At 37.7% G+C, this 27,077-nt stretch overlaps 1 protein-coding gene across 11 annotated transcripts in view; it reads left to right on the forward strand.

The window, feature by feature from the left end:
• The window catches only part of grip1 (glutamate receptor interacting protein 1), a 305,230-nt gene that overhangs the window by 235,268 nt on the left and 42,885 nt on the right, over positions 1-27,077 (forward strand). For 9 of the 11 annotated variants that reach the window (XM_015352804.2, XM_069192309.1, XM_015352807.2 and 6 more), the window contains 8 exons: positions 9,884-10,019; positions 14,451-14,596; positions 15,811-15,894; positions 16,651-16,726; positions 17,609-17,754; positions 20,509-20,656; positions 21,671-21,840; positions 25,298-25,450. In XM_015352804.2, coding sequence (XP_015208290.1) covers positions 9,884-10,019; positions 14,451-14,596; positions 15,811-15,894; positions 16,651-16,726; positions 17,609-17,754; positions 20,509-20,656; positions 21,671-21,840; positions 25,298-25,450 — 1,059 coding nt within the window. The remainder of the gene's footprint in view (positions 1-9,883; positions 10,020-14,450; positions 14,597-15,810; positions 15,895-16,650; positions 16,727-17,608; positions 17,755-20,508; positions 20,657-21,670; positions 21,841-25,297; positions 25,451-27,077) is intronic. The other 2 variants (XM_015352810.2, XM_069192310.1) reach the window with 1 other exon arrangement.

Below are 27,077 nucleotides of genomic sequence, written 5' to 3' on the forward strand. Positions count from 1 at the left end.
ATTACACACAGGTGGATTCTATTTATCACCATCAGTCATTTAGGACAACATTGGATCATTCAGAGATCCTCGCTGAACTTCTGGAGTGAGTTTGCTGCACTGAAAGTAAAGGGGCCGAATAATTTTGCACGCCCCACTTTTCATTTTTTTATTAGTTAAAAAAGTTTCAAAAATCCAATAGATTTTGTTCCACTTCACAATTGTGTCCCACTTGTTGGTGATTCTTCACATAAAATAAAAAATTTATATCTTTATGTTTGAAGCCTGAAATGTGGCAAAAGGTTGAAAAGTTCAAGGGGGCCGAATACTTTCGCAAGGCACTGTAGCTCATAGATCCGCTGCTAGCCCCATTCAGCAGCAGATTTCTACAATTGCATAAAAAAAACATATTTAATGGGATAATATAATCAATATGTATTAATAACACATTCGGTAACATACTGTAGCTTTGCTTTTGATATGTCCGTGTTAAATATTCAGAATATAGAATGCTATTTAACTTGAGGAATTTGCAAGCTGTTAGAAATGGCTAAAATACATTCAACAGCAAAATCTACTTTGGCTACATTTTTAATGATGTGAAGAGGTCATTATTAATTGATCAAGTTAATTGATCAACTAAAATAAATTAATTTGTAGTCACTCAACCATTCTGATTACTTTTATTCTAAAGAATCTGGCATCCAGTGTAGCAAGAGAAAATGACATTAAATATATTATCAAACATATGTTTATCATAGGCCTTATAACCCTTCAATGTTTGAGAGAAGAAAAAAATGCAAAAACATGGAGGAAGTGTACGCTTTCAGTTCACTCTGTATACTCTTCCTCAAGCTTCTATGATACTTCTATGATACATATGATATATGATATCTATGATCTGCGCAATTCTGCTGCATGAGTCAGTTTACCAATTGCCCTTTTATTTCATTCTTCATAAAAGTACACTGATTTTGCAAAGAACTCAGTTTACTGTCAAAGGCTACAGTATGTCATTAGAGCAGTATATGCTTGTGTCACAGACTTGAGCCTCAAGTAGTGGGGTTCTAAGTATTTTTATGCATAAAACACATGATATTTGTGCCAGAACACTTGACATCCAGGGGTATGGTTTGTCTTTTCAGGCCAAACAGAAATCAACAAGATCATAGCCCTCCAAACATACCAACCACAATGTGTACCCCAATCTTTCACCAATAAAACTAAATTTATTAGATAATTATTCCATATTGTGGCTATTTACAAAGATTTGAAACCTTATAAGTGCCCTTATAAGGTAGGTCAGCTCTAACTGTAGTCCCTTCTTAAGCTATCACACCACAGCACTAAATATTAAAGTGTAAAGTTCTTAGGGAAGTTATAGGCATTAACTTGGTAATCTTGATTACCCTGAACAGCACCATTTGTTTCTTCCCTCCTGATGCTTATCTAAAATTGAAAAAAACAGATTGGCTTGTGTGAAAGATGACTCTTCTTGCTTCATCTTTCTTTTTTACTCTTAGTTCATCATTCATGCGTTATTTCCTAGGACCTGGGCAGCATTGGCCGATCCCTGAAAGACAAAGACACAATTGGAGAATTCAAAACTGCTCACTCAGAAACACATGGACTGCCACGTGCCTGTCAGTGAAATAATGAATCCTAACTTGCAGAGAGGTGATTAACTGGCAGATTACTTTTAATAATTTGTTTTTGATTGTGTACAATGCAATACCTGTCAGTGAACTGCTCTAGAACTTCTTCAGGTCCTTGCAATTGCTGCTGAACCTGATTTGAAAGGAAGAAACTATAAGATGAAATGCTTTGCTATTCTTGGATCATTTTAACATGTAGCCATTTCCTTAATTCCCTTTATGACTGCAAAATCCCCTTCAAGGTCTAGTGTTCCCAATAAAAGAGTAGTATTATTTTATGAGCATATTCTTAAAGCAGAACTGTGGTAGAAAGATAGATTTATAGATATTCTTTAAAAAAAATATTTAATGTTTGAACGTTTTGAGTATCGAGTATAAAGGAAACAGTGATGGAAGTTTAATTGCAAGTAGTATTTTTCATGGCAGCACATTACAAAGTAATATTCACAGTGCAGTAAAGTGATGTTAAAGAGACTTGGGCTGGAATTTATTGATACAGTCTGGTTTAATAAAGTAAGTTTTATGATTAGGCAGCAGTACCGAGTCCTGTTTAGGACACAAGACCGAATTCTGTTGTACCCTTGAACAAGGTGATGCTCAGATTCCTCAAAATAAATACCTTGCTGTTTATATGGGTCCCAAGGTCACCATTGTTAAACAGAATGTGTGCTCAGTTGACTTACCTTATAAAATAAAGGAAAAAGAAATATCTTTGGTTCAAAGCAAATATGATATTCATTCTGAATCTTCAGTTCCACAGATGGTTTATCAGCTTAGTCATACACAGTAAATTCTTCTATCACATGGTTACAAGACTCCCTGTAAATAAGGAAGCTCATGAGGTCTACGCACAGCACATTAAGATGAAGACTATACTCAAGGAGAAATTAATCATCAAACTTACTCCGTTTCACACTGAGTCTTACTGTCCAAACAACAATCTTTCACACTTCATATTTCCCAGACATTCTAATTCATACCCATGTGCAAATGAGGCATTGCTACCTCTTTTCGAATTAACTACTAATTGATTAATTATTCACCACAAATGAGACTATTTACAAAACATAGAGGTTCTAGTGTCCTGTAATGGCTCTAATTACAATTCTTATCACAGCACACATACAGTACGATATAAGTAGCACTGCAAGCTCTGAGTAAGATGACTTCAATGTATTATGATACCCAACATTAGAAAAACATTCACTTTTGACATATTTAGTTCTTAGTCCCACAGCACTAATATCTTATACAAACAAGCTAAACTGATTAGTATTATAAGATCACTCACACTAATTATTTAACTGCTTCATCCAATTCAAGTTTGCAAGGAAGCAGGCACTGGGGAAAAGGCAGGGTTCAGCCTGGACAGGGCACCAGTCCATCACAGACAGACACACACAGACATCCACACACTCACACCAGGACCAGTTTTCCCAGAAGCCAGTTAACCTATCAATATGTTTTTGGACTGTGGGAGGAAACCCACATAGACATGGGAATAATATGCAAGCTTCATTAAAAGAGAACCTCAGGCTCAGAATTGAACCAAGGGCCCTAGCACTGTTTGGCAGCAGTATGAACACCTGTGCCCCCCTAACATTCTGTAACATTATGTGCAAAATGGAAATTATTTAGAAATGTTAGCTATTAGAACATTTGCACACAGAACAGGAGAATTTAATAACATCTTTTGTGACAAAAAATCATTTAACTTGTAGTGCTAAGTAGCCGATGTCCTGGAGTGGGGTCATGTCTAAAAAGGAAATAGAGGACTAAAAGTACTTTGATCCATTTAGATTTGATTTTTCCCAATTGAATCTCTCACTGTTGCTTTCCAGTTGCTTCTTGCCTGTTTCTGAATCGTTTCTATGTGTTTTCATATAACCAGAAAGAAAGCTAAAGGTAACTTAAAATGTGTTTCTCAAAATTAACCACCGTTGGTTCGTAAAATTCTCAATCTTGTTTTTAAGGTAAATATTTTAGCAAATGCATGGCTTTTTATGTATCTTTCCAACCTTGCTTTAACGAAAGACTCTAGATGGGCGGCACAAGATGAAATCTTTCATCTGACTACAGGGCAGTCTTAATCTTAGCTGCCATGTGCTGCTAACCCTACTAAATCAGTCTTAGCCTCTGGGTGCAAGGAGAAATCAGGATCCATCAGTGCCTTACGTCTCATCTGCAGTAAAATAGTGCTTTCAGATGTGAACTGAAGACCTCTGTGAAATGTACCAGGACCTCAAAGCTTTGCAGCACTTATGCGACAAAATGAATTTTAAACTTCGTTAAAAGGTGTTGAAGAAGCCTGCGTTCATCATGCTATCATTTTCCCTTTTCTCCAATTAATAGATCGTATTAATTATTAGACTTTTCTTTTCAGATGTTGTCTACTTATAGAACTATAGAACTAACCTTCATCAGTGCTGAGAAGTATAATGGGTGTTTCCCAGGCTCAGCAGCAGTCTCTAGTTCAAAATGACTGGAGCCTTAATGCTGTCAACATTGAAAAATGGTGCATTTCTTACAGTGGCTATAGAACTAAGCAATCAGTCTTCCTTCCTGTCCTAAAAAAAACTTAGGGTTTATTTTCAATTTATTTTTATTTGATTTGTTGAGGGTCAGGTACGGTTTTCAGAAAGCATGCTGTAGCCAGACACTAAACTGTGCATGGGTGACCTTTGGATTCTCACATGCTCATGTACAGCTTTCTAAAAGAAAAGACGTTCTGTAAAAAGTAAATGCAAGCCTCTGTAGATGAGTTTGGGACAAGGTGTTATAAGGTGTAATAGAGAATGTATTTGTCATTTATGATGGTAAAGATTTGAGTGAGGATAGAACATTCCTCTAAATTAATTGGCAAAATCTAATAGTAATCATATGTGTCATATAAATCGTATTTATGGTAATCAGTGCTTTTCTTAAGATTTGTTAATATAAAAATCAAACATCATTAATATTACTGTATATAGCATTTTAACAAGATTAATGCAACATTTATTCATCACATACAGTGTATCCATCCATCCATTTTCTAATTGCGTTATCCAATTCAGGATCAGCAAGGATTGGCACTCAGTTTTGGCAAGCGACTGGTGCAACATGTCATACAGTACACCCCAGTCAGGATGCCAGTCCATCGCAGGGCACACACAGACACAAACGCACACACAGTCACACCACTTTTACGGAAGCCAGTTAACCTACCAGTATGTCTTTGAACTGTGGGAGGAAACACCTGGTGAAAACCTATGGCAGCACAAGGAGAACATACAAACTCCATGTGGATAGCACCCCAAGACCAGAATTGACAGCAGGACCCCCAGATCTACAGGGCAGCATTGCACACCTCTGAACCACTGTGCTACCCTAATCAAATATATCAAGTTGTTTATATTATGGCACTTTCAGCAGGTAAACGTGATAATGTGATTGTCTGCAATGTGACAATATTGGCCTGCTGCTTTAACTTCCTTTACAGTTCTCACCAGTGTAATGGGATACATGGACCACAGCAGCCGATCTGTGTTGGTTAAGATCTGCAGTGGCTGCCAGTGTGTCTAAATGTGAATAATTCCTGTTTATGAAAGACTTGCTCCTTTCATGCTCTCAGAAGAGCAGCTGGTAAGCCTCGCCCATGGCACAAGGAGGAGACACTGTAATGGCTGCATTGCTGGGGTTACAAGAGCTTTGCCAGAGCAATTCAAGTGAGGGATTCACTTTATAGCCCCTTCTTTTCAAGGAGACTGGAGGACCCTTGATGTCTTACAGCTGTATTTGGGCTCAGATGTCAGGACGCGAAAGAGGGCTTGGTTGTCTGTGTTTACAGCTCTCAGATGCCATTATTCAACATTAAATATTTTTCAACACATGGGCCTTCAGCACATATCATGGTTTTTGCTGTTTGTCATTTGATGTAGATTGATCTCTGTGATATGAAGTTTGAGATATACAGTACATATGAAACATTCATTCTGCAGGTTTTCGAAAATATTTTTTTTCTCAAAGGGTACAGCTATTGAATAAAAAAGTTTTTGACAGATGCTGATGCTTACAAAACACAACATGCCATACTGTAGATGTTTCTAGATATCATCCAAGTAGGTTTCTTCAAAGTGTAGAAACCCAAGAATTGACTACATGAAAAATGTTTGTGCCTCACAGACGAAAGGCACATTGGGGTTATTTCCACAGTTTCTTGTGTTACAGACAACTATGATTAATCTACTGCATTTGCCTCTTTTCTGTTTGTGATGTCTGGGGATTCTGTGATTGAGATATTACCCGTCAAAATTACTTTTTATTTTGAGGGAATTCCAAGTTATAGCACTGAGTGCTGCTCTTGTAGATTTTCAGATTGTACAGATGTTTCCTTGGAATGTTAAGAAGTTGCTTATTTGACAAAATTAATTACAATTTGCTCAGTGGTGTGTCAGCTTGCTTGAAGTTAACAATCTTCCTACCATCAAGGGATCTAAAATTTGCTGAAGCAAGAAGGTTCAGCTGTGCTCTGGCAGTTTATTGACAAGCTCACTAACCCCAAAGCTGGGCCAATCTTTCCAGCATCATTATTCAATCGTTTACATTGTGATGTCATTGATCGAGGGGATAACATAATATAAAACCTGTCAGCTTTTACTTTGATTACAAGTGCTTTCCACCTTATTTATTGTTCCTGGTATTCTGTGTTTGTCAGTAGCTAGTCCTGTTGTCTATTGTTGTTGTCCTGTTGTTTTTTGTTATAAACAGTATAGAAATCAGCATCTAACATTGTACTATAATGTACAAAGGCAGCCAGATAAACTTAGAACATAATGGTTACAAATGAGCCATTTCACCTATCTAGCCCATTGGATAGTACGTCATTTATTGATCCAAGGATTTCATCCATCTGTTTTTATTGTAAAAAGCCAAGGTATTGGCTTCAACAATGTCCCCGTGGATGGCTGGATACTTTGTTCTATTTTCCCATAGCCCTTTGGATAAGACATGCCTCCTAAACTTGGATTTAAATCCTCTTCCAGATAGTTTGCATTTGTGTCCCTTGGTTCGTATTTCACCAATTTGAAGAAAACTGCTGGGTTGACTTTGTTGGCACCTTTGAGGATTTGGGTCCCCTTGTGGTCTTTTCTGTTCAAGGATAAAAAAATGTTCAGTTCCTTTAGCCTGTAAGTGTGCGCCTTTTCCTTAAGCCCTGGGAAGTATCTAGTTATTCTTCTTCGGACTGATTGCAGCATGGCAATATATGTTCCACAAGATGGTGACCAAAATTGTACATATTATTCTGAATGAGGCCTTACTAAAGTGTTATACAGTTTTAAAATATTGTTCCCTGATTTAAATGCTTACAACTATATCTGAGCGTTCTGTTTGCCTTTTGCCTTTTAAACTACTTGCCTGCTTTATCTAGAAGATGTACTGTCTCAAGAAATACATCGTTTTCGTAAAGCTTCTTCTATCTCTCTGTTTTGCATTTTGTATTTATAGTCTGATTTTACTACGTACAGTATCTATAAATACAAAATGGGAAACACATTGAGCATTTACCATAATTGAAGCAGCACTACTGTCGGGAATTATCTTTTTATGTCCCTACATCTTTAAGCAAATATCCCATATACTGTATAAGCAAAGTTAGTGGTTAATTCCCTGCTGAAAAGTAGAAAGAAGAAAAATCACTGTGTATACTGCAGAGTCTTCTTCAGCTGTGAAGGAGCCTGAGAGCTGAGTGTGGAGGTCGGAAGAAGGAGAATGGGAGCACTGGCGTGGAAGTGTGACCAAGGAAAATTAAACCTGGAAAATGAAGTCAAGGGGAAGTCTGAAAAGCCAAAATCTGTGAATGGATGGAGAGATTTAGTCGGTTGTTGAAAGCGAGGGGAACTTGGGAACCTACTGGATATTAAGATTCATTTTGCTTTCTGGAGAAATGACAGACAGAAAAGTCAGTATTTTCGTAGACAGGAGAAGAAAAGAGGGGAACCTTTGGCTCAGGGAGATATTTTATCCCCAGTGCTCCATGTTCCCCAAAAACAGTTGGTCAGTCTTCCCCTTATAAATCGCAGGGCACTCTCTGCTAGAGATGCAAAAAGGTCAGTTTGCTGGACAAACATGATACCCTCTGAATTATTTTGCAGTGGCCATGGGAGACATTTGTATGTAAGTTGCTGGTACTTACTGGTAATAGTGCAGCTTCTGTTGCAAGAAAAGGTTTCAGAAGTATGAGAAGGCTGTGAGTGCTTTATGGAATTGTGGGCAAGAATGTACAGTAGACTATGTGGGTGGTAGTATGAGATTGATTGTTGAGTCTGGAGAGAAAGGTTCCAGTTCAAGGGTCATCCTGTATAACATGTTTATGACTCCTCTCTGCTGCAGTTATACCTGTGCCAAATCAATAGTATTTCTTAATTACTGTGAGGTGCTGTACTGTAATTCAGGAAGCCAAATGACTCATAATAGAGACCTCTTTGAAGTATAATTTGTTTTTATACTTGCATCTTAATAAGGGAGCCACTGGAACCAGAATTATTAAATGTGTTCATTTTGTTTGCTATTGTCGACTTGCTTGAAGAGTCAGATCTGCTTTCTCTCTAGTGGTTAAAGTTGTTAGGATTTATTCCACTGGTCTGTTGCAAACTGAACAAACTGCTGAACAGCATTTCTTGTGATCAGACAGCTTGTGAAAATTAAAAATGACATATTAATTAAAATGAGTTTTGCAATTCTTTTGTAGAAAACTACTCATTTGGAAACAGTAGCCTTTGACAAGGTGTGCTCATATGTTTCCAAATAGTAACATGTTTAACCATCTTTTAAACTGACAGGTACCACTTAAAATGCCATACTTATTAATAATGTGTTAACTGCACAATACATCAAATTGCCTTTCCTTCTTTTCAACTTAAACAGTGATTCCACAAATTAAAAATGATTGTTAAAATACATTCTTCAAATCCTAATTACAGAACTTAAGGCTTCCTCCCATTGTACAAATAAATTGATAAAGGCAGGATTAATTAAGGTAGTCATAATACTGTTACAGAATAGGGAGTTAAGAAAATAGAAAAACAGAGAAGGACAATAATGAAAATAAATAAATAAAACACCCAATTTATAAAGAAATGCCAAGAATATACCCAAGTGCTTCAAAGTAAATGGGAATCTTTCTCCCACTTCTAGAAATGCTGACTCGGAGACAATGTCTTTAGCCTGGGAATTCCTTATGAAGGAAATTAGTTTCTTAATATAAAAGAAGAGTAAGTTTTTTTAAACAAGGTTCAAATACTTCTGGTCTTTAATGCTGATCGAGTTCGTCTCATCTGGCACGCTGCTTCTCCTCTTTTCCGTCTATCTTCCTTCTCTGATTTTTTTCTTGGGTTGCTGCTGGAAGAGCTGTTAGTGGGAGTGTGAGTCTAATGTCCAAGGTTTAGTGTCACTTTACCGCAAGAAAGGCACTGTGTTTCAGATGAGACGTAAAAGCGAGGTCCTAACTCTCTGTATTCGTTAAAAATCCCAGAGCATTTCTTGAAAAGGAAAGCGGAGTTAACCTCTGGTGCCAGATTTTAACCTGGCCTTCAACAGTCGTAGCCTCCTAATCATCTCCAACTATGAACTGGCTTAATCACACTCTTCTCCTCCCCAGAAGACCTGAAATAGTTTGTTATTATTCCTGAAAAATCTGTGCCACATAATAAACATTGCCCCAGAATACAATAAAATTGGATATGGTCATACCAAAGTTGGAGAGGGCTTTAGCTCTTTTGTCATGTTTTTATTTTTTCTAAACCAGAGTTTAGCCAGTCCTAGCATCTCTAGTGTACTAAGTACTAATATTAGTATAGTAATAAGTACTAACTTTAAATGTACAGTTTTAGGAATAAACATGAGATTGGCATGTGTAAATAATAGTAATGAAAGCTAGCAAGGGCAATATGTTAAGTACAGTAAACCCTTTTTACAACTCTTACAAACTGAGAATTCAATTTTCTGTGGTAAACTACTGTACAAAAACTACCATTACATGTTCTTGGGTGCTGCTGGATACAATTGTCCACTCTTATGCAGCACTATCCCGTGACAGTTGTAATTGAGCTGTAATTGTAAATTCCATGTAGCAGGCACATACAAGTACACAGTGGGAGCGCTGCTGAACTGGGACCGGAAAGTGATATCTCTCCTTCTACAGGACTGTCATCCAGCATCTCCCCTTTCAATTCTAACATCCCCTCCCCGCCTTTCTGTTTCCTCTCCAGATGAGTTTAAGGGCTCAACCATAGTGGAACTGATGAAGAAGGAGGGCACCACCCTGGGGCTCACGGTATCTGGGGGCATCGACAAGGACGGCAAGCCCAGAGTGTCTAATCTGCGCCAGGGGGGAATCGCTGCTAGGTAAAGTACTGCTGCTTGTCGCCACTGCTGTTTTGGAAGTGTGTTTTTAAATACACCTCATAAATGATTCCATGATTAAGCACAAGGATCCTGGGGCTTGTTCAATTAGCTGCTTGTCAGGCATGTTTGCTCTTCGCAGGGTTAGGAGGCCTTCTTCCCTTTCACTAGCTCACATCGTGATCACACCACAGAGAGAGCAGGAGGATTCGCTGTCTCCTCTCTAATGTACAATCCGCATCATCTCCGACACATGTGGGTTCCAGTCGCACAGTATTTTTTTCCCCACAGCTGCTTATCCAACCCATTTGCATCCCTGAATTTTATTCCGATGCCTGTTTTGCAAATATTATGGATTACTCAACTTCTTCATCTTTTTTGTTTTTGTCACCAATATAGCACTGATACCGCTGAAACTGCGCAATCGAACAACCTATTTCTTTACTATATACGATTTTCTTTCCATTATATTATTTTCACATTGTTAATTTAATACACCACTCTCGCTGTGCACCAGTGTCAGATGAAATGGCATTCTAGACCACATCTTTTTTGTCATGTCCTTGTTTTACATTTTGAATGTTTGAAATTGGTTTGACATCTTGTCATTATCTACTTGGTCCATGAACCCATCAGCCAGTCAAGTTCTTCATCCACAGGGTTTTGACTGACAACTCAGGGAAACTAGATACAACCTGGCTCGTCAGCACCCTTACATAATATGATGTTTTAGTGAGCCACTGGGACACGATTGGTATGGTATAATAATAAAAGAAATATTCATTAGTTGTCTTATTTACTCTCCACTCAATGTCTTTTGAATATTGAGGCCGATTAGGTCCACAATGAAAAAATATTATTGCGTTATTACCAGAAAACATTGTAATTTCTCAGTAAGTATTAAGAAGTAATTCTCAATAAGTATTACGTAATTACCAAGAAATATTGCATGGTTTCACTTTATGTATTGCATTTTAACAAGGTTATGTCACAATAAGTATTGCATTTTAATGACATATCATTGTGTAAAACTTAGACGAACACCTTTGTCCAGCATGTCATGTAACATAATTCTTGTCTACCACTGCTTGACTTAATTTAACTTTTTCCACAATGAATGAGTAGGCAACTTACACATACAGTACACAGAACACTAGGGGTAGAATTGTATTGGTATTTGTGGCATTGTGAAACGATACAATAGTTTCTTTAAATTAATGTCTGTGCATTAATGTTGACTGCTTATGCAGGAGTGCATGTCAATGTGTTGGCAGTTTCATCCTACACCGTGTATTTTCTGCATTTCACACAACTGGTGGGGACGGATCCAAGGCAGAACTTGTCACCTGACCCAAATGCTTCCAAAAGCGAGAGACTAGGTTTGCGAGTGTTTGTTTCTAATCACTTGGTGAGTTAGTTGATGACATGTGTTTAACCCAGGAATGCTCAATTACCAGAAGGAAAAATAGAAACTAAAAATACATGCAGTATGTGTTTCCTTTATCCTAATTGTTTTCCACAAAAGGGATGTGGCATTATCCTTTTATTATTCTAAATGAAGATGGTACTTATATGAAGATGGTATTCTGGTGTCTAAGCTATTTTTAAACATACATTTGCTAAATGTTTTTGTCTGTTTTGTTTTTCATTCAAAAACTGAAAGATAGCAACTGGTGGTTCTCTCAAGAAGTACTTTCAGCTTGGTTCAAGATGTAGGAAAAAAACAAGAAACACTTCATTGGAACAGCTTCACCCCTAGAACCTACTGCCACAACCAACAGACTGATATACTGTATCTTAGTGGAGTTGTGCAGCCAGCATTATTATTTCATTATAAGGCAATGACAACTGCGAAATAAGTAATGTCTCATTAAAACATGCTATAATGCAATAACGTTTTTTTCTGTATGGTGCTAAGTGGCTTTCATACATAGACGGATAAAAATTGACTTGAAATGCAAAAACATGGAGCAGGGGGGATGATTCTGATTTTCTCTTAATAATCGTTTTAATTATTTTGTGTTATTTTAATTAAACAAGCGCAGTTCTGTAATGACTAGACACTCCTTTTCAAACCTCCCCATAGATTTGTCTGTTGTACACAACAATTAGTGTTTTTCTGCTCATCTGAGACACATTTGCTGACATCCATTATGGTGAATTATACCAAACAAGTGCTAAATACAGCTTTGCTCCTCTGCTAGCAAGTCTATCTTGGGTTTTGATAAGTGGGACATGTTGGTTGCTTTCTGTGTTTTTCTTTTGCGATTTACTACACCCTTAACATTTAATGAGTTCAATAACCTCCTCACCTTTGCCCAATCAAATCTCTCCATAACAAGGTATTGTAATTTAGCGTTTGTGCCAAGTCACTTGATTGTGTCAGTCATTCATGAATGAACAGTTATTTAAAATGATGCTAAAAGCATCAAATTCTGTATAATTTACTTTTATAAAAATATATGCAATAAATAGCGAGAGGTTTCTTTGGATGTTCAGTGTTGATTGCACATGAATTCTGCATTACTTTTAGAACAGGATTTATAATATTTAAGAATTAATTCCTTCTTAGTTATGTACAGGAAAAAGATAATTTCAGATAAAGAAGCCAGTAAAAAGATGCTTCTAAGACTGAATGCCTTCTAAAATATGTCTGTATGTACTGTATCTAAAGGGTGATTTGAGTTTGTTTTCTCCCTGTTTTGGAACAGTTTGGAGTAGTACATAAAAATTGAATGAACTTTACTGGAAGATCTCCACCAGAAATTCAATGGTGTGTATTTAAGCATCTGTATTAGTCTAGTAAACTCCAGTACAGGAATAGGCAAACATTTGAGCTTCAAATAAACTGGGAGAAGCACAGCAGTACAATGGTTAGCATTGTTGTCTCACAGTGCTGGGGCCCCGGGTCCAATTCATAGGTTGCTGTCCGAGTGGCGTTTGAATGTTCAATATACTGTACTGTATAATACAGTCATTTTCTCCTTGCTCAACTGTTTCAACATTTCAGGTTCTCATGTGAAATCATATCCTGTTCTTTTCCTGATTTTAGTTAAGAGTTGAATCTTAAAGATAAACATCTGCTGTTTTGGAGCAAATCTCTGAATAAATTGCTCAAGCAGGATGTTACGTCCCATTGTGTGGTCTGTGTGTGTTTTGTTGCTACATTACACACTTCCTGACCTTGATTGTTCTCCCTCCCCCATTGGTCCCATTATATCATTGTTTCTGTGTGACATCATCTTCAATCAGCTTCTCAACCAATCAGAACTCATCTTATTCACTATATAACATAGAGACTTTCAGAAGGAAGGAGCCTTTCGTTTGTTTGTTTGTTTGTTTGTTTGTTTGTTTGTTTGTCTTTGTTTGTCTTTGTTTGTCTTTGTTTGGCCATTACCTTGCCCAAACGTGTTATATGTTCAACCTTTGTGTTCTCTTGTACCCTGTTCCTGTTGACTACTCTCGTTTTCCCTTTTTTGTATTCCTAGTTCACTTGTGTATTTGTGTGAACTTTTGTGTATAGGGTTAGTTTAGGTTGTTGGGTACACTTTACACACATACAGTAGTTGATTTTTGTATTAGTCACACTAGTTTAGTTCGTGTGAGTGCCATTTGTGTTGTATGGTTTTGGGTAATCAGTGAAGGTTAGCTTCACTGATTTGGGTAATCAGTGAAGGTTTGATGATGCCGAAGACCGTGTGTTTTGGGTTTTCTTTTGTAGTTAGGTCAGCTTCCTTCACTTTCTTAGCCAGTTCCATTTTATTTGTTGTTTTCTTTCATTTGGCACCACTCTAGTTCCTTTTCACTGTTTGTTATTGTGTCCAATTACAAACCAGTCACTTATTCACCTTAAACTAATCACTTTTGCACCAACCCTTGTTGTCACACTTCCTAAGTCCCTCACCAGAACCCACCTGCATCCAAAAAGTATCCTAAATGTTACACCCCTTTACCCCTAGACACTTGGGGTCGTAACACAGGAGTAGGCTAGGTGCTGGGTTCTTGCTGGTTTTGAGAGGCAGCTTTCAATTAACACCCAGTTAAGACCTGGAAAACACAAATGATTTGATTCTTATCCACTTAATTGCTCCAATTAAGTCATTAAGATTGAAGATGGAATGAAAACCAGAAACCAACGTGTTACTCTAGGAGCAGGGTTCATCCCTCCAAGGACCAGATCCTCTCTTCTTTATGTTTGAATTGACTTGATAGTTTTCTTTATATTTATATTACAATATAAATTACCAGGAAAATGTCAGTTATCTTATTTACAGTTCTTGAGCTACGTAGAAACACTGTTTGATTTGAAGTGTTTGATTATCATTTTGCTAACTGTCTTAACAACATTTTAAAATAGTTTCAGCAGTATAAAATAACGTTTAAAGGAAATGCCTCTTTCCCAAATAAACAGAAACATTTTGCTTTTTTTTACAGGAGCGACCAGTTAAATGTCGGAGACTACATAAAATCAGTAAATGGGATAAACTTAACCAAATTTCGTCATGATGAAATTATTAGTCTCCTCAAAAATGTTGGAGAGAGGGTAGTGCTGGAAGTGGAGTATGAGCTGCCACCTATTTGTAAGTAATTATCTTCTGTTGCAAACACAGCTTGCTGTGCAAATATCATTGATCGATAACATAAAATGCCATAATAATTGTTCACTTGAAACAGCAGGCTAATGACCACTGATAATCACAGTTCTGTCTCTGAAGCAAATACTTTTTTGTGTTACATAAAGTAGGGCTGGAAGAGAGGCTCCTTCATTATGACTGGCTGCATGGAATGATAAAATATACCAGTATACAGTATGTTATTAAAATAGGCATTTTCTGTAGAATGAGCTCAGTCAGCTATAAAGGTTCTAAGACAACCAATGGTGAGTTAGAGGTACAGACATCTACTGTACAGTAGAAAGTAGTATTTTCAGAAACGTGGATAAACAAAAATAAAGCAGATGAGCTGAATAAGTCTGGTAGTAGAAAAGAAAAAAAATATGGTTGAATATAGAGGAGTAGTGGCTTTGTACATCTATGACAGAGAGTGTACACTCACAGGTCAAAATATTAGGAACCCCCACTGTGTAAATACCAAGAACAGCTTGACTCAGGGATTGAATAGTTGAGCTCCAGTCCTTTTCCACTCTTGTTGATTTTTCATCTCATTTGAGAAAATAAACCTGAATAACATTCCCTGGCTATTTGCTTCAGTGGTGTATGTACTGTATTAGTGAAGAGGCAGAGAAGATCCCTAAAGTTGACTTACAGTAGGTTTCTAAATTTACTTTGTCACTGAAATAAATTTGCTTGTGGAAATGGAGACATGTCCCTCATGCCAGGTATTGACTCTCACTTCAGAAAGCAAACATAATTATACAGTATAAAGAAAAAAAGCATTTTTTATTATAATAAATATAAATGGTAAGCATGCCTTCAGACAAACCAACAAGCTCATGTGTGCACTTAAGAGACTCAAATAATTCTGCCTTCTGCAGCAAAGTTAACTTTTTAAGAGATTCCAACTTCATTGCTAACCTGCCAGCTGAATATTGCTCTAAACTTGTTTTTGCTAACTCTCACCATAAAGTTCATAGTTTCAATGAACCTTTCTATGTTGCAGTTGTAAAAAAATATATTTAGCTTTTTTGCGTTGGTGGTTAATGCGATAGTCTAACTTCAAGCTTTACTGTGTAATTTTGCAGCAGAGAAGTAGGTTACTAAGTGTCCAGTGCCCAAGGCTGTGTTGAAAAGTCTACTTTTAAAAAATTCCTCATGTTTTGTTTACTATTTTGCAGCTGTTCAAGGCTCAGGGGTGATTTTTAAAAATGTAGAAGTCACTTTACACAAAGAAGGCAACACATTTGGGTTTGTCATAAGAGGTAAGTACACACAGAATGATAACACAATATAGTTTATGATTGCATTTATACAGTATGTTACTTTTGGTAATATGGTAAAGTAAATTGCACTGGTGTAAAGCAGTCATATCTGTTTGCTTTCAGTTTTTGTATGAGAGTCATTGACATAATTTTGTTAACATGACTACGTTTATGTTAGCTGCTCAGAAAATGTTGAGTACTTGCTTATCCTTAAGTGATGGGGGAATTCTTCTGTGCATACTTAAAAAGATACATAACTGATAATAGCCAACAGCATGAAAACTCACCATTTCAATTACAGTAATATTAGTCAGATTAAGAGGATTGCCATTCTCTTCGGGCATTGACACCATCTTCTTGCAGATGAAGTTCTTCTGAGGCTGAACATTAAGTGAAAGAATCTCTTAATATTGCTAATACTTTAGCCTTTTTAGCTTTGAAATATTACTTACAACACGTCTTATTTAAACATTTGTTTAATTTGCAGAACCCAGAAGTTTTGGATTTTCAAAATTATCACACATTTAATTTATGTCCTTTTAGAGAAGTTAACTCTTTGACACCGAAGTCTCTTTTGTCATTAGGAATCGTTAGCCTTTTTTTTACTCTGTGCTTAGTTGCTGTTTTTTTCCCATTTTATTTCCTACTCTTCTAAATGTCTACCAAATTAAAAACAATTACATGGCCTGGCTTTGGTTTTTATTATGCTACTGTTCCCAGTGTTATGGGAATCTAAATATCTTGTGGTTGTTGCAGGAGGGGCCCATGAAGACAGAAACAAGTCTCGTCCCGTTGTCATAACTACAGTCAGGCCTGGGGGCCCGGCAGATAGGTAAGAGCTTGTGGAACGGTGTCACCTGATCCCATACGTTTTTATAAAATGATATAATATTCTGCTAGTGTTCACTGGTTAATCATCAGTAATACAGTAACAAATCATTTCCTGTCCCAAGTTAAAGGTAAACCTGTTGTTTCCAAAAGTTTTGTTGGTGTTGAGATGCAGGTATACTTGCTTCACAATAGCTGTGACTCATCATCCTAACCCAGGAATGTGAAAATCCACAGGGCTATTGTGTGTGATTGACAAATTGATAAATTTTGGCAAAAGATTTAAATGGTAAAATATTTGTCTTTTCAGGCATTGTTGGGATTTACTGCGGGAGGTTGCTTGAAACTCCAATGAATCTTTCTGCTGTGTTTTTCCTAACTCGCATCACCATAAGTGATAACTTTCCCTCCCTCAGATCTAAAGAGAAGGGCTTATAATCATTGCTAATCATAGCCAAGCTTTCGCATAATCCAAATGGACTTTTGATTGCTTGGAAATTGAGTGTTCTGCCATGCCTTTTTACTTCACAATTGAAATAAATTATTTTATTTCATATCAGTGAAATGGAAATGGAACTCAGTGGTGTGCTATGCTTCAGTGGTATCATTCTGTAATTTATTTCAAGTTTCTGCTTTTTTTCATTAGAAAGTAATATTGATGATAATTTTTCTAGTTAATGCATTTTAATGTGGTTGGTATTCCATGTCATTTTGTTCTCATGTGGAAAAATGCGCTCTCTCCTCCTCTTCAGCTCTTTTAATTATATTCCATACTTTCACTAATGCATGTTATTTTCCAGCTGAAGGAGCGGAGAGTCGTGTTTGTGTGTTAAAGTTACAGCCCCCTCACAGAACGGTTTTTGCCTTCTTCTGGACTCTCCCCCAGGGAAGGCACTGTCAAGTCGGGGGACAGGCTGCTGAGTATCGATGGCATCCGCCTCCACGGAACTTCCCATGCCGAGGCCATGAGCATCCTGAAGCAGTGCGGGCAGGAAGCGACGCTCCTCATCGAGTATGACGTGTCGGTCATGGGTACGATCCCAGAATCTCAACCTCCTCTTCTTGAGAGCGGTCCGGTGGTGGCGTGACCCTACACCACTTTCCCATTTTGTCGAACCTCCTGTCAGGAAGGTTATTCTGCGTGTCATCTTAAAGCAGAGCCCTGTCCCCAGGCCATTGGAGAGTTGTGGATGAGTCAGATTGAGCTAGAAAAACTTAGATTAATGCTTTGGTGAATCAATAGATATGTTGATGAGCAGGCAGTTGCATCAAAGGATTATAATGCTACATTTACATCGTACTTTGCATTCCAAAGGTTCCCAGAGTATTGTAAATATAGGAGGGAATCCACATTGTGCATTACTGACGTTCAGCGCATGCCTCGGTAACTTGCAGTAACCATTCTGAACCTGCAGCCTCACTATACAGCGGGTCAGACAATGAAATGTGGAATTACTTCGCCAGCTAAATTAGATTTGCCAGACCGTGCAAGCCCATAGTGGAATTTAGCCAGCACTAGTATCTCTACTCTAACAAAGAGGGCCTTGGTATCTTTAATGACCAAGTAGTCCCGAGCTTGTCTGCTATAGCACAATGTCCTCAGTCAACATAGTAGGGAATTTAATTTGGAAATGGTGGTCCAGACAGAAGAGTGCCACCTACTGGTCTATCGAATGCAGCTCATTGGTGCTGCTTTAAAATATTCCATCCCAGTGCTGACAAGGCCCAGCCTTGAATACAGTAGCTCCTGAGATCTGATTAGATCAGGCTACAAGAAAACGCCTAATGTGCTGGTGGTAAAAAAAAAAACAGTTAAAACTCCCACCAGTTGTTTCATAGACTAACACGAGAAAAGAGAGGGGCTGCAGCTCTCCAAACCAGGAGTTGTGTTTCTTGCAGAAGGCTGAAGCTCTTGCATTGCACTTCAGTTTCCAACCTTGCACAATTACTAACTCCTTTTCCAGGAGTGCTTTAGGCCTATAACATTTTCATACATTTGCTCCTGAGACCTCTTAAAAGTATTCTATCAGTATCAATATATAATCCACAGTTGACAGATTTATAGTTTTATGGTCCTGTGATGAGAAATGTCATTATAAATGGGTGGAATACATTTCTCTATTGCACAGTTATGAGCCTTCTTATTAAACCTCAGCAGTTCAGGGTTTTTTTGGTTTGTGTGTATTAGTATATTACTGAGTAAAACTGTGTAAACCACATTTTCTGTACTCCAAAAACTATTCAACACAAGAAGGGGTCATGAATATAAGTCCATTAAGGGATTTATTTTTCACAGGGCTATTCTTTAGCCAGCTTGTAGTGCTATAAACTGGTGGGGGTTTTAATATATTTTTCTGCTGCTCAAGAGTAATTAAGAAGTGCTCATCGAGTTTTGATGAAGAAGGAAAAAAAACAAATTGATTTACTTAATTTTCACCATCTATGAGACAGTACGGGACCAGTGCAGGCAGAAGCTGGTCAAGTAAAGCCCTTTATGCTCTGATGTGGCAGTTTGGTAACAGCCACTGATTTTGGTGGATTCATTTTTCATGAGCTACAGGTCTTTTCACTTTCATTTTCCAGTGTTGGTGCAAAAGTTAAAATATCAAACCATATTTGATAAAAAAGAGACGAAGAAGTGCAACAAAGACATTACATGTGTCTTTATATTTCAGAAGAAGAAAGATATGTTATTCATGCATGGTGTTAAATGTTTTATCATTATCTGTTAATATTTTAATAATCCCTCTTACCAAGACTTACCAATAGACTCTGATTTTCTATTGAAAAGGAGTTTTTTTATCGCAGTTTAAATTGTTTCAACAAATACCGAAAAAATAATAATAAAAATGTAGACTTACTGTATTCTAAGCAAAAAAATTAATCAGCACGCTCCTCATCAAGTCCCTCAGCGAATAAATCACAGAAATATTAAAGCGATTCAGTCACGGTGGAGGTATCCTAATGATTGAAACATCTTTATTGTTGAATAATTAATGTGCTGCTGATTCATTTTTCAGAAAGCTGTTTGACAACACTGCCAGAAACTCATTCCTTTCTGCCATGGCTCTGTTATTAATGGGTATACACCTATCACCCCTCTCCCCTTCTTATTCCTCTGCACTTTAACCAGTTCGCACAAAGCACTTCTTCCCACCTGGAGAGAGTTATTTATACCATAATCTCTTCTCCCTCATCGTGTTCTCCGCTTCATCAGCCAGCATGATAAATAGGACATGAGAAGCCGTTGAATTGTTTATCTCCTTGCATTCTCACCAACAAGCCCTCTGTCGCCCCACTGCTTATAATTATAATTGCACCCAAAGACAAGGCAGTTCTGTCCCAGCTGCAGCGACAGAGGAAAAACCCCAACCCCATTTCCCTCTTCTTTTAGCTCCTGATTGTGTTTCGTGTTTAACCCTAAATGAAAAATAAGAAGCAGACAGTGGACCACCTCCCAAATACCTAAAAACAATGCAGTGTGTGCTTCTGAGTTACCGAATATTACACATTGTTGTAAAGTCTGTTTACACAGACATGATGTTGTGTTCCTCAGTTGTTTAAATAAATAATTTTTCCATCACTGGCCCATGTATTTGTGCAGGGTTTTGAGCTTTAAAGCATAAGCAGACATTGTGTTTCTTTCACTAATAAACTGGGTGATAAAGGTACAGTAAATCAGTTCCTGTACAACCAGGAGAAAATGAAATAGGCTCTGTCCTCCTACGTCAGTCAGAGCCAGCCTTGATTTTGTTTTCTAGGATGTTTTTTCTTGTTTTTTTACAGATTCAATAGCAACAGCTTCCGGGCCTCTGCTAGTTGAAGTTGCCAAATCCCCAGGGTCAAGTCTGGGAATTGCATTAACTACCTCTATGTACTGCAACAAGCAGGTCATTGTCATTGACAAAGTAAAGCCTGCCAGTATTGCAGACAGGTAATTTTTAACAGTTTGTGCATTTTAATCATGTTCCTTTTGGGTTTTCCAGAAATTCTGATGCTGGCAGAGAGATAATTGCCTGCAGTTGTGATGCTTAAAAGTATTTTAGCTCATTATGATTTCTGTAGCAGACTACTGGTGAAATAGTCATTTCTGGTTTTAAATGCTACAACATTCTCTTAAGAAATCAATATCTTTACATACATATTTTTAAATGTAGTATTGCTTCTGTGGAATTACAGTATGTGAAAATCTAAAATGTGTAAATGCTTTGTTTTTTTTTCCATTATGATTCCAAGAGCTTCTGGCTAAGCCTACGTATATGGGCAGGTAGTTAAGATTTTTTTTTAGAGATATGTAACCATTGATAACTGATTATAGCTCTTAGAAATGTAATGAGGACTCTGCAATAACTACCCTCTTACATACTGTAAAATAGAACACACAATGAAAAGTGAAAATGTGAAGAACTGAACACAACAAGTGACATTGTTCTAAAACATTTAAGGAAAATAATACCCAGAAAAAAAAGTCAAAATTTTATACTCCTGCCTTATATTAATCATTTAGTCTGAAACACACATTTCCTAAGTACATAGCAAAAATCACAAATTTCACTTCAGTTTCTCAATACTTAAGCTTTTCACTGTAATGCTTAACTAGGCAAGTTTCTCACGATCACTGGGTTATTTTTCCAGTTATTCCAGTTATCACAAGAAACACAACAACCAACTGCTCAGAGTTTTAGAACACATTCCTTGCCTTGCATATGTTTCTGAACGTTGAGAACTTTTATTACTGTATGGGTGTTTAATAAGGGCATTCTAAGTGGTATTGCTGTAGTTATCTTCTATAATTATAGTTTTGCAGTTCTTACAAAAAAGGTGACCTCTATGGAGCGGATATTTGTATTCATTTGTGTTGATGCATTTCAGTCCACCATGAGCTCTTACTGTACCTTCCTCCTTTCAAGTTGAAGACCTGGCTTACTCCCCTCTGTTTCTCTTGCAGGTGTGGGGCACTGCATGCAGGCGACCATATCCTGTCTGTTGACGGCACAAGCATGGAGTATTGCACTTTAGCTGAAGCTACCCAGCTCCTGGCCAGTGCCTGTGAGCATGTCAAACTGGAGATCCTCCCTCACCACCAGACCAGACTGCCTCTGAAGGGCTCTGACCACGGTAAGAACCCTCAGGGGTCCCGGTGCAGAGCTGAGGGGCCGGGGGCCTGGGAGAAAATGAACCGCTCAAAACAAAAGAGACCAAAGAGGAAAAAGATCAGAGCAGCCTGGAGTTGTGCTCCACAGCAGTCAGCTGTAATGCCTTGAAAAATCAACAGCTACATGAAAATAGGTTGTGAAAACTGTTTTGTCTTTTCTGTTGAGGGCTCATATCTGCCCGCAAGCTATATATTAAGCTTGAATCCGATTGCATGGTACAGTTAAGCATCATAATTTGTGTAGCTCCACATGTAACAAAAGCACCACGTAAGGTTTCAAAAGCCCATGGAGAGCTGGTCAGAGTGTGGGCTAAGCCAGTAGCTGGTGGTGTCTGGGCTGTGAGGCACACAGCAGGCAAATCATCCTTGGCTGGGCTTGAGTCTGCGAGGGGAAGTCCTCATTCCCTGAGAGCTTGCCTTGCTGTCCATGAGAGCTACATCACTTGTGCTAATGCCCTTGTAGTTATTGTGGGGTAAACAATGCATGACAAATGGCAAAAAGTCTGTAAAATAAAACACATTTATTTTGGGAGTGCTGCCTACCTTGTCCTGGAATGAGGGCAATAGCAGCAAAAACAACAGTTAATACTCCACAGTTTAAGTCTGGGGTGGAGATACAGTATAAAAAGAAAAAATGTATTTTTTAATAAAATAACTGTAAAATTTAAAACATTAAAAAAAAACGTTGAGGGCTCCCATGGGATTTTGAAACCTGGCTATACCCTATGGCAGCTTTGCTTAAGAGCAGAACATGAGATTTAAGAGTAATTACAGTCATAAAATGATGGACTGACAGCATTCTTCATAATGACGCTGAGTGCCCAAGGTTTAGAGACAAATGCATTGTTATAACAAGCAAATTGCAGAGCTTTGTTTATTACACCCCATACTGTAATAATGTATTGCTGCTGAGCCGCTTCTGCCTAGTCTGGTACAATGAGAAAAGATTACAAGCAAAACAGTTTCAGGCAGCAAGGTCCATATCAGAATTGATCAGATCATGGAAATAGACGCTACTCTAGGTCATCTAAATTGTTATTGATATTATTATTTTGCTTGCTTAGTTTTCCGTCATTCTTTTCTCTGCTGTTTTAATTTAGCAGCAGAAAGGGGAGGGGAAGCAGAGTGGACTGTACTTCAATTGTGTAAGAGTAGCTTAATTTCCTTTAAGAGACTGTTACAACACAAGCTTTGACTATCATTATCAGATCATCAGGCTGCTGCAGCCTCATTTGGATCCAGGTCTACATACCACTGTAAACTATGTTTCAGATAAATTGGGATCACCCATAAATACTTGATTTAGGATAGTGCTTTCCATATTGAGCCCTTCACCACAGTGAGATCTTATCAGTGTGATGGACTCCATCTCCTTCCGATGCATAAACTCTCCCTCTTAAACATTCTGTGAATGAGAGCTCATTATCCCAAGAGTGAGGTGACGAAATTCTCTTCCTCCCCATATTCTTGTGTGGTTGTCAGCATGGTGATGCATTTTGCCTCATTTTATTTAGTTCGATTTGAGGGCTCAAACCATTCCAGAGATTAATTTTGTTTTTGTTACTGAATTTACTGAGGAACTACTACAATATCTAGGATGTGTTGAATGAAAATAAAATAAATCTTCTCTCTTTTTTTGTCCTGACTTTTGATACCTTTTGTTTTTCTCCGTGTGCTTCTTTTTGCTTTACTCACTAAAAGGGAAATTTATCCATTTGCATTTCCAGAGATTTCACTGTCCTGTCATCAGGAGTTCTGCATCCACAGGAAATGTTTCAAACAACTCGAGTATTTTCAGCATCTACTGTACCATTAGAAAGGGTGGATGGTCCCATCTTCTTTGGCACCTACATAGTTTTTCTATCTCTGCTGTCATTTTTGTTTGGTTTTACTTTACTGCTCTCCCCGTCTCGGTTTATTCATTTCAGATGGTCAATCCTTCTCTATACCCAAATGTTCCTTTTTAGTTTTAGTGATTGTTGGTTTATGCCTGTATGTGGTTTTTGCAGGCGGATAGGGTGGTTCAGGTTTTTAATTTCTCAACTCTGTAAAATGTCTTGGCCTGGCTTACCATGATTGTGTGCTGGTCCAGCCTGGAGCATATACCAGCAATCTAATGAGGCCAAAAAGTCCAATTTTATGTGCCTTTTTTCACTGTTAGTTTTTCACAATTAATGTTTGGAATGGGTCTTGATCAAAGAGGCCAAATGCAGGAACCTTACCAAAGCTGTTTAATTTTATGTCCTTATTTTTTTACAAACACGTGCTAAAGTGTTAAAGAACAGTTCACAAATCATTTTTAAGTCTTACTGAAATTTGGATTTCAGCGCAGCAGTAGTGTAAGATTTGGTTGAGAGGAAGAGGCTTCAGAGGAGTCACACATCAGGCTTCAGTTGAAGGGCTCAATAAGGTCATTCTTGCTATAACTGTCCTACGTGTACCACATCAGTTGGATTTATGAAATTCAGAGGAATGGTTGTTCACTCTGCTCCATACAAAATGTTCCAGAAAGCATGTTTTATTGAGAACATGTTTAACAAGTCTCTGCGATCAAGGTCCTAGATCCCTGCTAAATTCAGACCCTACTTTAATAGTGTTGGTCCATGCCTGGCCCTTGCTGGGAAAACAGCATAAAGAGATTCATGCACAAGGAAATAAATGAGGATGAAGCTGATAGAAGAAGCATCAGTTTCCTAGGTTAGCCAGACATAGTATAGGTAAATAAACACATAACTGAAATATCCATCAGCATATAAACAAACTGTGTGTAAATACACCACAAGATTATGTGCTTGAAGTGTTTGCAACTCCATTAATGACTTAGCCATTCATCCATGTTTGAGATTTGAATAGAATGTACCCCCGTCTGCCCAGTGACTCTTTCTGAAGCAATTCGATTTCACAGGTGATGTGCGAGATGTGTCAGATCGTTCTCCAGCTAGGGCAAGTTCTTATAGCCCTTCAGTATGGTACCAGAAATGGACACCCCTGTTTTTTTTTTACCCTACCAATTTCTGTGGACAGAGACTAACGTTTTCATAAGCATGCTTATATTGATTATTAAACCTTTCGTAGGTTTTCCTTTCAAATTTGTCATTCATAAAAGTTTAACTAAGTAGAAGAACATTGTGATTCAAAAATGTCATTAGCTCGGTCATTCTCAGTTTAAGATAGAGCTCATGTAAGGAACCATTGTTTCCATTTCTTGGATTCAGAATTAAATTGTGAAGTACTGTATGGAGTTTAATTTTTCCAGACAGATTAAACAATTTTGTACCAGCTTAACACTCTTACTTTGATGTTTCCCTTTTTTTGGTCATCTAGTTACCTGTCCCTATTTTCTGGTGCTTCTTTTGTTTGTTTCTCTCTGTTGGTCTTATTTTCTGTTATGCGATACCTGTCATCCTTTCATGTGGACAGTCAAGGTGCAAAGAAGCAACAGGCAGCTGCCCTGGGACTCCTGTGCCAACAACAACCGCAACTTCCTTCCCTACCAACATTATAACACCTACCACCCTGACCATTCCAGGACGCAAGCCTCGAAATACCAGAAACCCTCTCCAAACAACCTTCGTAATGTTCCTGCTTTCTTCCTCTTCCTCCTCCTCCTGTTCCTCTTATTTGTATTTTGTTTTTTAATTCTCTTTGAGCTTTTGTTGAGTGCCCCTTCACAATTTTTCCGAACAAATAGAGCTACAGTAGAACTTCAATGTCCTGTTTAGCTCTTTTATTGTCCTTGAAATGCAATGAGGTTTGAAGGCCATTATTTCCACCATTAGGCAGACCACAATGTGGTCTGGGTGGAGCGCGTAAATACTGTATAATCTTGATATGCAGTACAGTCAAGCAAGAAAAATGCTAATTGATGTCTTATGCTCTTAATAACTAAGTACTATCCAATTTAGATCCTGAAATTATCCCGTGTAAAAAGTTAAAGCATGTGTCCAATATATTTAGTTAAACTTAGGACTGGTAATAATCTGTGGTGCACATTGCTGGATGTGGCAGTGCAGAAATGTGTAAAGTGAACCATGTGTCTGGGAAAGTGTAGTTTGGAATCCTGGTAATTTCCCATCCCACATGAGAACCCTGGGATATTTTCAGGGGCTAAAGATAAAAAAATCACCCGGTATCTGAGTGGGCGTTCCTTAACTCACTGTGGCAAACTGTGCCCAGTGGGGTCAGTCACAGATTGCCGGTTGTGAAAAAATTGCATCTACTGTATATACTGTACAGTAACAAAGTGCATTCTAGGAAGAAATTAGTCCAATAAGCAGCCATTCTCCTTTTGTGCATCACAAAAGTGTATAAATCCACTAATCTAGAAAGTGCTCTACCAAATACTCCCATTTGAATTAGGGTGTCTTTATACTAGCACTGCAAATAGTACTGTACTATATTCTTGTAATCCTTTAAGGACAGCCTAATGTCTGTGTTCTTGGGTTTCTTTAGAATCTGAACTTCCCTTCCCTTTGTACTCCATTAAAAAGCCCATTTTCAGATATTTTATCTTCATTTAAAAATGTACAGCATAATATCTAGTGGGTACATTTTGTGGGACTCTTATTTTAAGTGCTACAAATAAAAAAAAACCTGTATGAATACATAAAAAAGCAATTGTATAAGCAAACCTTAATTTCAAAACTCATAATTTAAGGTTAACCATATTTTTCCAAAAAGAAGACAATACATTCAAGCTGCAAGCAGTACATCTGATTAACTGTTTTTGGATTGCCAATTTGTATAAATAATAAAGGCTGCATAAACACAGCTACAGCAGCTGTAAGATGCTAATTGATGTCAATGTTTCAGAAGAGTTAAAAGTTCTGAAAATCGGTTCTGGACTTAAGACCCCCTCTAGGTGCAACCTGCAGACACTTTTGCTCTGTTGCAGTCCTTAAAGGGTAAAACAAGACCTTGAGGAAGCCTATTGCATTTCAAAGGCAGTATCTCTTTTTCTAGTTTCTTGAATAGAACTCTTTTACAATAGCTTGATGATTGCCGATTCATTTGTGAACAATCATTGCCATGCCATTCTTCAAGCTGCTGCTCATAAACCATCGTCTAAAGGACAAAAGCATATTTTTATCATTTGCATTTTTGCTGTGTGACCTTTTTGTTGAAGTGTGATAGATTTGATTCTCTTAGGTGGTGGTGGGACATGTGTGTTTGTTTGTTTTTTGCAGTAGTAAACTCTCAG

The sequence above is a fragment of the Lepisosteus oculatus genome, chromosome 7 (genome assembly GCF_040954835.1).
Source record: "Lepisosteus oculatus isolate fLepOcu1 chromosome 7, fLepOcu1.hap2, whole genome shotgun sequence".
NCBI lineage: Eukaryota > Metazoa > Chordata > Actinopteri > Semionotiformes > Lepisosteidae > Lepisosteus > Lepisosteus oculatus.